Here is a 13,151-nt window from a genome sequence, read left to right as displayed (position 1 = left end):
GGAATAACACAGAACGTGCAATGTGCAACTTGTAAGATAAGTTCTGTTCAGCATAAACAACATAGCATTATTTTATGCCTTCCCCTCCTAACAGTTATAGGGACTGCCCCGATCAGCTCCAATGAAAACAGGTAATTGGATTTTAACAGTGGTTTAGCTGCTAACAAAATTTACAGCTGCCAACCTGGGACAATTAAACCCTAATCTTGGGAAACCCCGACCGCTTAGGGAACCGTACATCCCTCTTCCTCACAGCTTAGGTTGGGGGCTGAGCTGGCCAGCTGTATTGCATATGGAAATGGATAGGTGTATTCATCACATAGCTGCTTTGTCTCATTGATAATTTCTGCATGCATTATTGTCATATCAGGTGTTTTCTCTAAATTGACTCTTGGCAACAGCAGTGGCTCAGATGAATTGAGCTGTTGAAAAGCTGCTCAGTTCATAAACCCACAGCTAGGCTTTGGGACCAGATATTGCGATTTTGAATTTTGTGGAGTGACATGAACGGGAGATTGATATGATAACTTCTTAACTACGTAAAAAGATTTAAGGCCCTTTACTTGTATGTGGCACTTAACAGGCACCCAGAAGAAAAGGTTATAGCTGTAGTTATCACAGTAAGAACTTCTTACCCTAGGACAGGGGCAGGGGTGGGCAATTATTTTGGGTGGAGGGCCGCTTACTGAGTTCTGGCAAGCCATCGAGGGCCGCATGACAGGCAGCCAGGGGCAGAGAAATATTAATTTTCTACATTTTTTAGGGGCCCCACGGGCTGGATAGAATGGGCTGGCGGGCCGCATCTGGCCCACGGGCCGCATTTTGCCCACCCCTGCCCTAGGACAACTGACATTTGGGAGAAGTGCTCTGTTGCACCAACTGATTTTTTAGCATGGGAGAAAGGAACAGTCTTGGTTGCAGGATACTCCAATCACATGGTTGAGGCTGAATGGAGGTGTTTGTTCAAGGACAAAATACAATCTGTCGGCACTCTAAAGACCTGAGCGCTCATCCTAACTCAGCCAGGGACTGAGAGAGACCTTCAGTTCTCTGCGCCTCATCTGCCTTACCCCCCCAGTTCAAGAACGTGCTGAGAGATTTTCATTCGTTAATGCTTGCAAAGGGCACTGAGATCCTCTGATGGAAGAAGCTCTAGAATTAAAAAGACTTGTTAGATGATTAGTGCAATTGTGTGAGCTTCCTTCACTCTTAGAGTGACCCTCAGCTGCGCTCCAAGCAACGTTTTGCTTTGGGACCAGAACCACAGGGCAGAGCCATGTAGCAGAAGTATCGGTATTTCCATTTGCGCATCACTTGTTAATACAAGCTTGGAGGAAGAAAAGAGAACAGCACAGGGAGGGAGGGAGGACAGCGCCATTTTGAATTACATGTGGGTCAGGATGTTTGCCACGTGTGTGCAGACCTGGGTCAGAAAGTGTTGGTCTCTCCAGTCGGTCTCCACCATCCTTGGGGAGTTGTTTGTAGTTTGGGTTTCAATGCTGGCTGGGGATTATGCCGGGAGGGAAAATAAACAATTATGCCACCCCTCAGTGCACACAAACACACTGCCAGGAGCCGACTGCACTGTGGGTAAAATGACTCCAAAATTGTGTGTAATGAGTAGGAAAAGATTAGAGACAGCTCTTGCTATGCTGAAAATTGACATTAGTGGAAGGGGGGGGGACGGGGACCCTCTTTACTAGTCAGCCTAGGAGGTCTAATTCACACAGTAACATAAATAAATAAAATAAATAAAATAAAAGCATATCACAACAGCATTGGTGGCTTCCCCCAATGAGCTGGATGTGGCCGGAAGGCTATTCAGCATAATGCAAAATTAAATTATAAAAACGGGCTCGAATATTTAGATGGAGGAGCCATTTGGAAGCAGTTTATTTAGGCGAACCGGCAATGACCCACGACAGCGAGACATCAAGCGTGAAATTTACTAGAAATTAGCACCAGGGTCTCAGACTCAGCATGAATAGTTTGATAGGATGCAAATCCCAGTGATATTAAACTGCATCACTGCTGGTGCTCCAGGGTCACTCTCAGTTGGTTTTTCATGTTATACTTATTATTTTTTCCTGGGACAGGTTATAAATAACAATAAAAAAAAAAATCGTATTGAAAACTTTAACCAGAATGAAAAGGCTGTTTTGAATCTCTCATTACCTGGATGTTGAATTACAGCACTGCCTGTGTGTAATGGGTTTATGAGGTACATTAGGTGTATGCGGCCGATATGCGCCTGGCTTTTTACCTCGAGGTCCTATCTGATAAGCCCGCCAAGCTGACGAGATCTGTTCCAGCTTTGGAGGTGCAGGGCAGAGCGCCCGGCGCTATGGAAACATTAAAAAGCTGTCCGCAGCCTTCCTAGCATGCCTGATGCATCCGGCTGCCAATATTTACACGTACGGCATAATAACAGCTTCCAGCAGATTTCGCGCCTGCAGTCAGTAGATGCCGATACAGGCTGCAGCGAAATGCCCGGACATAGAATGAGTGTGGGTTACATGCACTGACTGCTGCACTGAATGACAAACAGCGCTGCTCTTCCAAAGGGCCATTAAGCGTTTCTGCATTTCAGATAGATGCCTTGCAAATCCCAGGTTTGAATGAAGATTGGATAGAAGTTTGACCCGCAAGTTCCCATCTGGTTTAAATTTTTCTTCCAATTGGCTGGGCTCTTTTGTTAAAATGTATTTACAAGTACCCAAAAGGTGGTTTTAGAAAAGCAAACCTCACTTGCAAGTTCAGTGGGCTTACATGTGTGGCCAGCAGAAGTCGCAGTGGTTTGAAAAGCATGGGTATGCAAGCAGTTAGTTCCTTGAAGATGACAAGTCTCCAGTAGTTTTATAGAACATACTGGGCACGTCTACATGAGACATTTACTGAGGAGTTGTCTAATTAGCTCTGCAGTAAAGTCTCAGCATCTACACATGAGGTCCTGTTAGGCTGCAGTAAACTAATAAACGCCTCTGTAGGTTAGTACATGGACACACAAGTACTATCCTGCGGCAGCGTTATTTAGTGTGCAGCACTGCACGTGTAGACACTGCCGGGGCTTGCAGGGGCTGCTGGCTAGCCCCGCACTGGAGCACCCTCTTGCCACAGCCAGGCCCTCTGCAGCACATAGAGCCAAATTTGGAGCAGCCCTGGCCCAGTGCCCCCTGTCAGTTGAGGCTGTTTTGACCTGGCTCAACATACTGTGGACCCGGGCACATGTGTAAACCCAGCACCAGGGAGCAATAAACTCCAGCGCAAACTGTGCCAGAGTTTATTCAGTTGTATTAATAGCATGTTCAGTTTGTTGCAGAAGCCCCTGTCCACAAAGGCACTAGGACTGCACACACAAGAGAACAGTAGGCACCACTGAACGCAGGTGCCATTCACCACCAGCAGCAGTTAAATCTGTGTAGTATTTCCCATTCTAGAAATAGGAATAGGTGCAAACTCTACAACAGAAGTAATCATCACAGCATGACAAATGTTTCACAGTCGAGGACAGTATTAACTCAATTCAGGGAGGGCCTGCTTTCTAGTTGTTACCTTGGCGTACTAGGAGTCAGGACTCCCGGGTCCTCTTCACAGCATTTCACATGGCTTTTAACAATTCTGCCAGCTCTCTTATACCATCAGGAAACTAGATAGTGTAACGATAGCCATTTTGCCAAGGTATTGCCAAGCTTACCTAACTGTGTTTGCAAAGAGCTTTGAGATCCTGAGGACTTGTGGAAGTGCCAAGTGTTAGTGTTAAAGATCCCAAATAGTCTTGTAATCTTTTTTTTAAGTGCCATTGTCAATTAAGGCAGTTTCCCTTGCTTCGATGAAACCTGCCATAACATAACTTCCATTGAATTCATTTGGGCTATACAGTGCATCGCAGCGTTTCTGCGGTAGAGCTGGAAGGCTGGAACCAGCACTTCTTTAGATGAGTCCTAAGAAACACTGCTAACAGAGACACTAGTCAGTGCACTACAGCGCACTTGTTCCATTAGCCTCTCCTCCATCTCCCCAGTCTAAATGAGTGGCATTCCCCCCACCACCTTTTTTCTAAGTAAAATATATACTCCTGGCAGGAGTGAAAAATGTCCCCCTAATTACACCATGATTTTATTATGTAGCACTAGTAAAAAATGTCTAGTAAAGAATTAATTCTGTTAAAATAATTTGAATCAAGCAATTATTTTCTTAACACTAGAATTAGCTGAAAGTACTTCAAGTGGTTTATTACTCACATTACATAATAAAATAATTATGTAATTAGTAATAAATTTGTCACTCCTTTTCTGGTCCTTTTTTTTTTTTTTTGCTCAGGACAAACGAGGAGGTTGGGGTTTTGTTTCCCTCCCTCTCTATTAGTAGTTTGTATATATTCTCACAGGTCTGGGATTAAAAAAATAGATATTGCTGGCTTCCTACAGTGTCTGGGACTTTTTAAAGGCTTTTAAACCATTTTTTTTCCTGGATATTCAGAGAATGAACTGTGTATGAGATTTTCTTGTGCACAGAGGGAAAAGGGGAACCCGATGGCCAGAGCTGAGGGTAGGAGCCTGAGAAGAGCATTTGAGAGAGGCATGGGTTCAATTCTTTACTTTGCTGCGTGTTTCCTATGTGACCCGAGACAAGATGCTGCATCTCTCTCTGCCTCTGTTTGTCATCTATCAAATGGCGTACCCCCATACCTCTCTGGCAGAGGGTTAAGGTAAAAGCCACTGGGGCTGTTAAATGCAGTGGTGTGGGGACCAAATAAGCAGCCAAGAGAAATGAGTGGAAGTAATTGGATCGGAGTTGTGCTAGAGGCTGGCATGATTTCTAGCAGGCGTGCGCAAAGGCAGTGTGTCATGGAGCAGGGAGGTAGACTCTCTCTTTGCTACGTGCCTGGGATATTAGTGATTTTTGGTCCAGCGCTGGAAAATTTGAGAAAAGAGAAAGTCGAAAGAGGAGCAACAAAAATGGCCAAGGAGCTTGAAGGGGCTGTGTTAGGAGAAATAGTCTAAAAGGCCAATGCTGGTAGTTAAAAGTCTACAACTGTGCAGCGGCTCCAAGTCCTGAGGCACGGAGCAGCTGTGTGGAGCTGATCAGCTGAATACTGAGGAACCGTATCAGCTCGACTGTTGGAGCAGTCTCCCTCCAGAAGTGGTGGAAGCCTAGTTGTTCTCTAAACCAAAGCTTTATGAAACCCTGAAAAATATAGTGCAGCAAATAATCCTGTGCTGACAGAGAGATGGAATAGATGTTCCCAGTAGGTATTTTGTATCGCCAAGCTGTTTGATTTGATGATTCTTTATATAATCATGTGTATAATGAGATTTGTACCCAGTGCAGCCTGACTGTTTCCGTGCTAAACTCCTGCCATCTCATATTTGTCACTTGGTTCCTAAAAAGTTAAAAAAAAAAACCAACTCAAACATTTTTGGAGTTGACCTTTTATCTGTGCACAGCCTTTGCCTGGTGAAATTCTTCTTGGAAGTCTGAGCAAAATCCCTTCCGCTAGTGTCTGTTTAAAGAAAAGGAGGAAACAGTCGTCAATCGGGAGGGGGCAAAAAAAATGAACCCTACCCTCCTTATAGTGATGTGCAAAAGATTTCCTGTCCTTCAGGGTACCACACACATGTGCAAGCACTTTAGGATAGTATGGAAATGAAAGTATGTGGCCAGGCTTTTCAGAATGGAGCTCTACAATCTGAATTCACATTTGCGTACTGAATGTCTGGCCTGGATTTCAGAATTGCTGAAATCCCTGCAACACCCACTGCCCAAGTCGGCCAGCTGGAGGCGGTTGGTGCAGGGTGGGCACCTGTGAGCTGATCTGGATACCCTTGGGTTGGACCAAACAGGAGCCAGGGGCTGGAGCTACTGACCCTGGGTGCAGAAGCGTTGTTATTAAATGGTCCTGCCTAAACCAGGCACTTCCTGGGAGGTCCTGGAAGTGCTTGTATGGAGTGGGAAGGCAGGGAACTTGGGAATGCAGCAGCAGGGAAGGTAACATGCTGCCTTCTTTGTCCTAGACATGTATGACCAGATACTGAAGTTTGGTGCCTACATCGTGGACGGCCTGCGGGAATACAGGCAACCAGTGATTGTTTACATCCCACCCCAGGCAGAGCTGAGAGGAGGATCCTGGGTGGTGATCGACCCCACCATTAACCCTCGACACATGGAGATGTATGCGGACCGGGACAGCAGGTATGGCACCTCGGTGATCTAGTTCCTTCTCTGATGCATCCTGCTCCCAGACGGGAGGGAGCACCAGGCTGAGCGCACTGTTGTTGTGTTGTGTGCCTTTACAAAAGGAGCTGCTATGTAGTGGTTAGATAACACCAGGAGTGGGTTCTTTCTCCAGCTACTGACTCCATGGGTAACTTGGATCATAGGCCTAAACTTCTCTGGATCAACTCTCCAAGGGGCTGGGAGGTTTGGTTGGTAAAGCCTGTTGGGATCCTGACACACAGGCCTCTTCTTTTTCTGGTTATTGCGCTTAAATAACTGGAGATGCAACTTTCCAAGCACAAGTAACTGTGACTGCATTTTACACTGCTTAAATATCTCACCAGCTGACCTGCAGGCATTTGTATAGTTCCTGATCACTATAAAACACAGCCAGCAAAAATGAACTTGTGGTGAGGGTGGTTTCTGGGTACAAAAATATAGGCAAACCAGGGGAAAAATAAGGCCTGTCAGTCTCTTAAAATAGAAGAAAGATTGGGCTGATCTGGGAGGGACGTAACAGACCTGGCCTGGCAACAACTGGTAGAAATGGGATAAACTGCAAGAGCAGGATGCCGTGCCCTTATCAGAGCCATTCGGCATGGAGCTGTCAAGGGAAGGAGGACAGAGGTGCAGTTCTGTTGCAGAAAGAAAGAGCAAAGCAGCTCTGATGCCAGAGAGAACCTCACCACAATAGAGTTCTGTTTCTAGTCTGTCTGATCCGGTCAGCCATATGATATGAAAATACCCAGGCAGATGGGAAAACAAACTTGTGTCTGAAGGTAAAAGTAACGTTATTATACCGGTCTTGCCCCTGGAGCAGCCTTCCACATGCGAGTCTCTTTGTATTCTGCTCACAGCAGTGGGCTCAGCTGACATGCACCTTGCAGCTCTCTTCCTCTCTCTGGTATGAGCTATAAACTCCTTATTCCCTGTTAGAGATGGGCAAGCACCAGAAAGCCTGCTCTCCTTGCTCTTCACAAGCTAAACCATTCCACTGACACCCAAGAGCCATTTCTCCCCATGTTAGTTATGTATCAAAATAGAGCGGTGCAATTTTAATATCTTTTTTGAAGTCAGTCGGCTTCCTTAGAGAAACACTCCTGGAAAGTGCCACTGTTTTGAAGCATTTCCCAGGAATTTTACCACTGCAAGATGATGGGAGTTGAGATTGCATGTGTAGGACACCTTTAAGGGGCTCATTTGAGTGCTTCTCTGTACCTCTTCCTATGGGCTACGCCAGCAGTGATGCATTGACCCCTACCAAGAACTGTTGTGACCTGTGCATGTGTTCACCTCCTCTCGAAGAATGGTTGTGTCTCTTGGTCTGCTTGTCCTCTTGTACCTGAGGAAGTGGAACGGCCCCAAAGGGGAAACCTTTGCCTGTTGGACACAGACTTGGCCCATGCATCTAGAGCCAGAACAGTGACATTCAGAACTGAGGCAACCTGTCTCTCTCTTGTGTTCCCTCCTTAAAACATAGAAAGGTTTGGGTGCTTGGGACACCGAGAGTACTTGTTAAACAGAACCACCAGCTTTCCTGCCCCTTGGCTCAGTCAGATTCGCTCCTAGAGCAAAGAGGACCAGCAGCACCAGGCCATAGTTCACATAAGGGTAAACCTTCCCTCATTAGTGTCCCGAGACATTACTTAATTATTGAGGCCACACGATGGAAGGGGCCATAGCATATACAATATGCTAACAATTCTCTGGATGACGATTTAAGCCCTTGGTAGATGTGAACTTACCACGTTTGTTATCAGTGGTCTAAGAATCCTACTCGGAAGTAGGTGTCCCAGAGCAAGGGCCCATTATCTGCCCCTTTCCTGCAGGAGCAGTTCTGCCCGTGAGCTCACTTCCACCCTTGCAACCCAGCGTTGAGAAGAGTCTCACACCTCCTGCCCGCTAGACTTTCCCGGGAGCAAAAAACACCTGTTTTTAGAAATAAAGCACATGGGTTCTGTCCATATGGAGCCTCTGCCCCCCGGTCATCGTTTGTCTCCCATTGCCACCACTGTTTGTAACCTCTCCACTGCGCGGCCCTGTCTTTTCCTGGTTCTCTCTCTCTCCACTTGGAAGTAAAATAATTTCCATCTGCGTTCTGTCTTCCTTCAAGCCTAGTTCCCAAACCATGTGTTTCCTCTCTCTCTGGCCTGGGAATCTGGTAGATTCTGTCTTGAGAACAAGATGTTTGCATAAAATTCACTTTCCTTTCAACTTGAAATGGGCTACAGCAGTGCAGCTTGCTGCTGTTTGTTAACACCGGCTTGTATTAAACAGAATTAGACTGATGCGTGGCTGTGAAACCCCACGTGCGGTCTGTAGCGTTAGATAAAAAATAGCTTGGATTCTTTCTTATTGTCTTTCTTTGTTTTTTCTTTCTTCCTGCCTTCCCTTCTCTTCTTGAATACTTTCCAGGTAACAAATTGTACTGTTGCATTTTGTGTTTCCCCCTTGCCTGATGACCTGAAAGCCCCCCTGTTTCTTTTTCCCCCCCTTCCCATCTCTGCTCAGAGGAGGAGTTCTGGAGCCCGAAGGGACAGTAGAAATCAAATTCCGCAAGAAAGATTTGGTGAAGACAATGAGGCGAGTGGACCCGATCTACATTCGGCTGGCAGAGCGACTAGGTATGTCTGGTCTGTGGTGCTGGCAGATCAATGATCCGTTCAGCTAATATCTAATGAATGTGTTTATGGACCTTAAAGAGGGGGCACTGAGGCATTTTATCAAATTCATGATAATTTTTATTTACTGTCATCCAGCTCTGGAGGAAAAGCAGATGAGACAAGCTTTGTGTGTGTAATGATATTCCCTATATTCATGTACATCGACAGCATACAGTGTGCGGGTAATATCGTCATCTTAAACCAATTAATTTTTCCTTTGAAGAATACTGCAAACAATTATTAAAGCTTCTGCACACAGAAATCTCTTCTCCGCGAGGGCTCAGCTCACTGAAAAGGCAGTGAGCCAGATCCTCCCTCAGCTGATGTAAGTGGGCATAGCTGAGAATCTGGATACAGTATGTTTGTGGCTTCTGAGCAGAGCCCGGTATGCTAGGCAGCTCTGAACTCCAGTAATTATCTCTGCCTGCTTACAGCTCCTCAGCAGCCTCAACAAGATAAAGTATTCTCCACTTCCTCGACTAAAACACTGTGTGACTTGGCTGCACTCTGTGACCAGCATCTCAAATATATACGTTATATTATTGTAGTGCCTTTCATTCCAGAAGATCCCCGAGCATGTTACAAACCTGATAAACTGAAATACAGACTATGCAGCAGTATCCATTTAATATCTGATACATACTCTCTCAGGGGACCAGACTCTTTGTATAGTTCTTTGCCATCTCTTCTTTCTCCAGTGTAATCTTAAAGAGCCTCTTTTCCCCCCAGCATTGATTTCCTTGTAGTAGTACAGAAAGTGTACCACGGGTGTGTGGTTTAAACTTATACCGCCTTTTGGGCTACTTTAGGTTGAAAGGTGCTATGTCAGTGTGTGATCGCGTTGCTATGGCTGCTATTACATCTTCATTTATAGCAGTACAACAATTTACATTAGTTATTCACACACCACGCTCACCTTTGGCCCTGAAATAATAAAAAATTGCGATGTGGGTCCTAAATGAGGAAGCGGATTTTGAGCAGTTTGGTTAAATGGACAAATCTTTTTTTTCTTCATTCTGCCTTCCCAAAGCAAAGTGTATGTCTTATTTGGGAGCATGGGGTAGGCAGATAAGTACAGTATATACCAAACAGCCAATCTGATATGACTTTGAAAGAGAATAATAATTGTAAAGGACACAGTCAAGGTTAAAACCATACTATCAGTCTCCAGTCAGATGTTCTTACCCGCGTTCTAGATGACACGGGGCCTTTTTGCAAAACTAGAGAAGCTTTAAGGTCTCATCCAATGTTAGCTCACTGTGCTGTTTATCTTCTGTACTTCTTTCTGCTTGGAGAGTGGAAGCAGATGAGCTGCGTCCTGCCTTCACAGCATTAGCACAGTATGGCAATGTGTTTGGGTTCAGCTCTCATTAGCGTCCTTCGGGTGATCGAGTATGATGGAGAGACGGGGCCACAGAAGCATCTGGGCTGATTGTAGGGGAGTATCAGTACCGTGAGCCTGTCTCTGTTGGCGTTAAACTCTGTTGTTGTGATGTCGGATGAAAAGTTATATTCGCAAACTCTGACTTTGGGGCTGTGTTTAACCTGGCAGAGTCCCGTGTAGACGGCCCCTGCTGCAGCGGACGGGGGGGAGGCCAGCACAGCCTCCGCGAGTGGGCACTTGTGGGGTTTTACACTCCACACTTGGAAGGCTGCTGTTTAGTCCTGAACCCAGTCAGGTCTCATAGCTTCTGGGGGTGATTTTCTGGAACTACTGCTCCAGTGTGAGAGGCTCCAGAGGAAGGAGAAGAGAGATGTGTGGCTGGAGAAGGGCAGGCACTGAGCAGCCAGCACACGGGCCTGTAGATCAGTGGCAGCGGAAGGTTTTCAAAACATTTGCCACAGCATCATTGGGAATGAATCAGCCCCTCTCCAGTCAACACCTCCCTTGGGATGTGGTGTCTTTGACACTGGGAGGGTCATCCATTCTCAAGACAGCGTTCTCAGACAAAGAGGGCTGTTTGTGTGTGTTCATCCTGTAGCACTGGGGAAAGTAGCAGATGCCACGGGATTGCTTGCCCTTGCAACTCCAGTCATGTGGCGTCTACATGAGGATGAGTTGCACTGAACACCTTCCTTCCACCCGTTGCTGTTAGAAGGGAGCCCCGAATCACCCGTCCTGCTACCCTGCATCATCCTCTGTTTTCATTTCTTATTTTAAATAAAAGGACAGACCGTTTTCTATGGTCTCTCCAAAGTCCAGGTCCTTGCTATGTGTGTGGGGAGGGTTGTTCTTTTCCCCCCTCTTGCTTTCTCTAAACAGGATAATTACTCCCGGCAAACTCCATACACTTTAATTAAAATGACTGCAACACAAGAGCAAGTCACTTACAACTGTACATGCAGGGAGCTCTAAAAGCTTCAGTCACTGATAAGCATCTCACTTAGATGGCTCGTAATTGCTCCCAACATCGGGTGATCATTGCTGTTGTTTTGCTGCTAATGCCATACAATAGCAGGAAAGCCAAGATTGCAGGACACGGTGAATTGCATAATTTTTTTTTTTTTTTTGCTGGTTTTCTTTCTGGCCAATTTAAAATTTGTCAAAGTCGGTCTTCTTCTGGATCACTGCCCTTTGATATTTCGCGCACTCCATTTGCCACAAACAAGCCGCGGGGCCGCAGTTCATGCTGACTCCAGCAGAAGCAGAGAAAGCTCCATTTATCTTACACTGCCTGCTGAATTCTTACTCATTAACTGGGGGTTCACTGCCTCTCTTTAACCCCTGAATGGCTGTCATCATTTCTGCCGAGTGGCTGAATAGTGGGGAAGAGGGAGATCTTCCCATCCATGTACCAAGGGCGTAGGGCTGGGCAAATAGGGTGACACTGTGTTTTCATTTGAGCCATCTTTAGCCCCTGGATTTTGACTTGCATGTATAGGGGCGGGGACAGGGGAAGGTGACAGATATTGAATAATTTGACACAGATCTGCTCATTATCCATTTTCCAGCACCAAAATCTTTATTAGTTTCATCCTGTATTAAAATGTCACTCAGCGTTGCACTGCGTTAGGCAGCAGCATTGGCTGGAGAGGAGCATGGCTGTAGAAATGGCCAGGCAATTTGGAGAGCATAAGCTGGGCAAAGAGAAATGCAGGGGCACTGCAAGCAGGGGCCCTTGGGCTGGTGCACTTTGCAGGACACAGGTGCCATTTTGAATACTTTGGTTTCAGCTGGCATTAGAGGCGAGGGCTTCATATTGGAGCAAACATGACGGGTGGTCGCTTGGCCATGCAGCATGTTCTTCATCAGCCTCAGGAAGGTCACAAGTGAGTGTCAGTTGTGTGATGTTCTGGGACCAGAGGGCTCATTCCCGTTTGAACAGAAGGCAATAGCAAAGTGGCTTCAGTGGGAACAGTACCTAACCCTGTACTTCTCAAGCGTGTCTTTAGTCACAGCGTTTATCCCATGGTAGAGGAGAAACGTCTTCTCTTCGTTCAGAACAGTCCTAGCGTGCGTGTTGGGAGGGGATTATCTGTATAGTTCTATGTAAAATTGTGTGCATGTGTGTGGCTTGGCACAAAGTGGTGAGCTAGCTCGCACGGCCATAATGCATCCAGAGCAAAACGCCAGCAACATTTCTTTCCACCTCTCGTTGCCTCTTCCGACTTGGTCTTTGTTTGCTAAGCCCAGTGCTGAGCTTGCCTTCAGTCCCCCACATAATAATAATTTTAAAAAAGCTAAAATATTTAAGAGCTTCACAGTAGAATAGCAGTAACTGGCTGTATGCTAAGCCACGGCAATTTATTTCCAGAGGCAACGGTATTCTTTCTTAAATCCCAAACACAGCAAGTCAAAGGTGGTGGTTGTGAGCGCGCAGCACGAGGCATTTCTGGCTTGATGCCATGCTTCATCTGTGACAGCTTGCCGTGATCCTCATACTGGTCCTCAGAGCGTTCAGGCCCCTCTCGCTCCTGGGCGGGATGGTGTTTCTAGCCAAGCACATGCAGCCTCTGGTGCCATCCTTATACCATACGTTCTACCACGTATTTAGAGAAGTAATGAGACAGCCCCATTTATGCATCCCTCCCATATGCCCAGGCAGTCAAATGGGACTTAATGGCCTTTGGAGCAGGTCAGAGGTGAGGTGAGCTGGCTCCCAGAGCCGCCTCCACAGATGCTATTGTGTAAGTAGAGACCAAGCTGACAGGGTGTTGCGGGAGGTGAGGCTTTTGGACGGGACAGTTTAAATGCACCTTGGTTGCGTGGCTGTGGATTCTGCCATGCTCGTCTCCTGAGGAGCAATTTCTCTGGTCTCTCTCGGTTCAGCC

At 46.3% G+C, this 13,151-nt stretch overlaps 1 protein-coding gene across 1 annotated transcript in view; it reads left to right on the top strand.

Moving 5' to 3' along the window:
• ACACA (acetyl-CoA carboxylase alpha) overlaps positions 1 to 13,151 on the top strand; it is a 159,055-nt gene that overhangs the window by 122,349 nt on the left and 23,555 nt on the right. Inside the window, exons 50-51 of the mRNA XM_025210303.1 lie at positions 6,015 to 6,192; positions 8,728 to 8,840. Coding sequence (XP_025066088.1) covers positions 6,015 to 6,192; positions 8,728 to 8,840 — 291 coding nt within the window. The remainder of the gene's footprint in view (positions 1 to 6,014; positions 6,193 to 8,727; positions 8,841 to 13,151) is intronic.

The sequence above is a fragment of the Alligator sinensis genome, unplaced genomic scaffold (genome assembly GCF_000455745.1).
Source record: "Alligator sinensis unplaced genomic scaffold, ASM45574v1 scaffold118_1, whole genome shotgun sequence".
Classification (NCBI taxonomy): Eukaryota; Metazoa; Chordata; order Crocodylia; family Alligatoridae; genus Alligator; species Alligator sinensis.
This window is presented reverse-complemented; position numbering and strand designations above follow the sequence as displayed.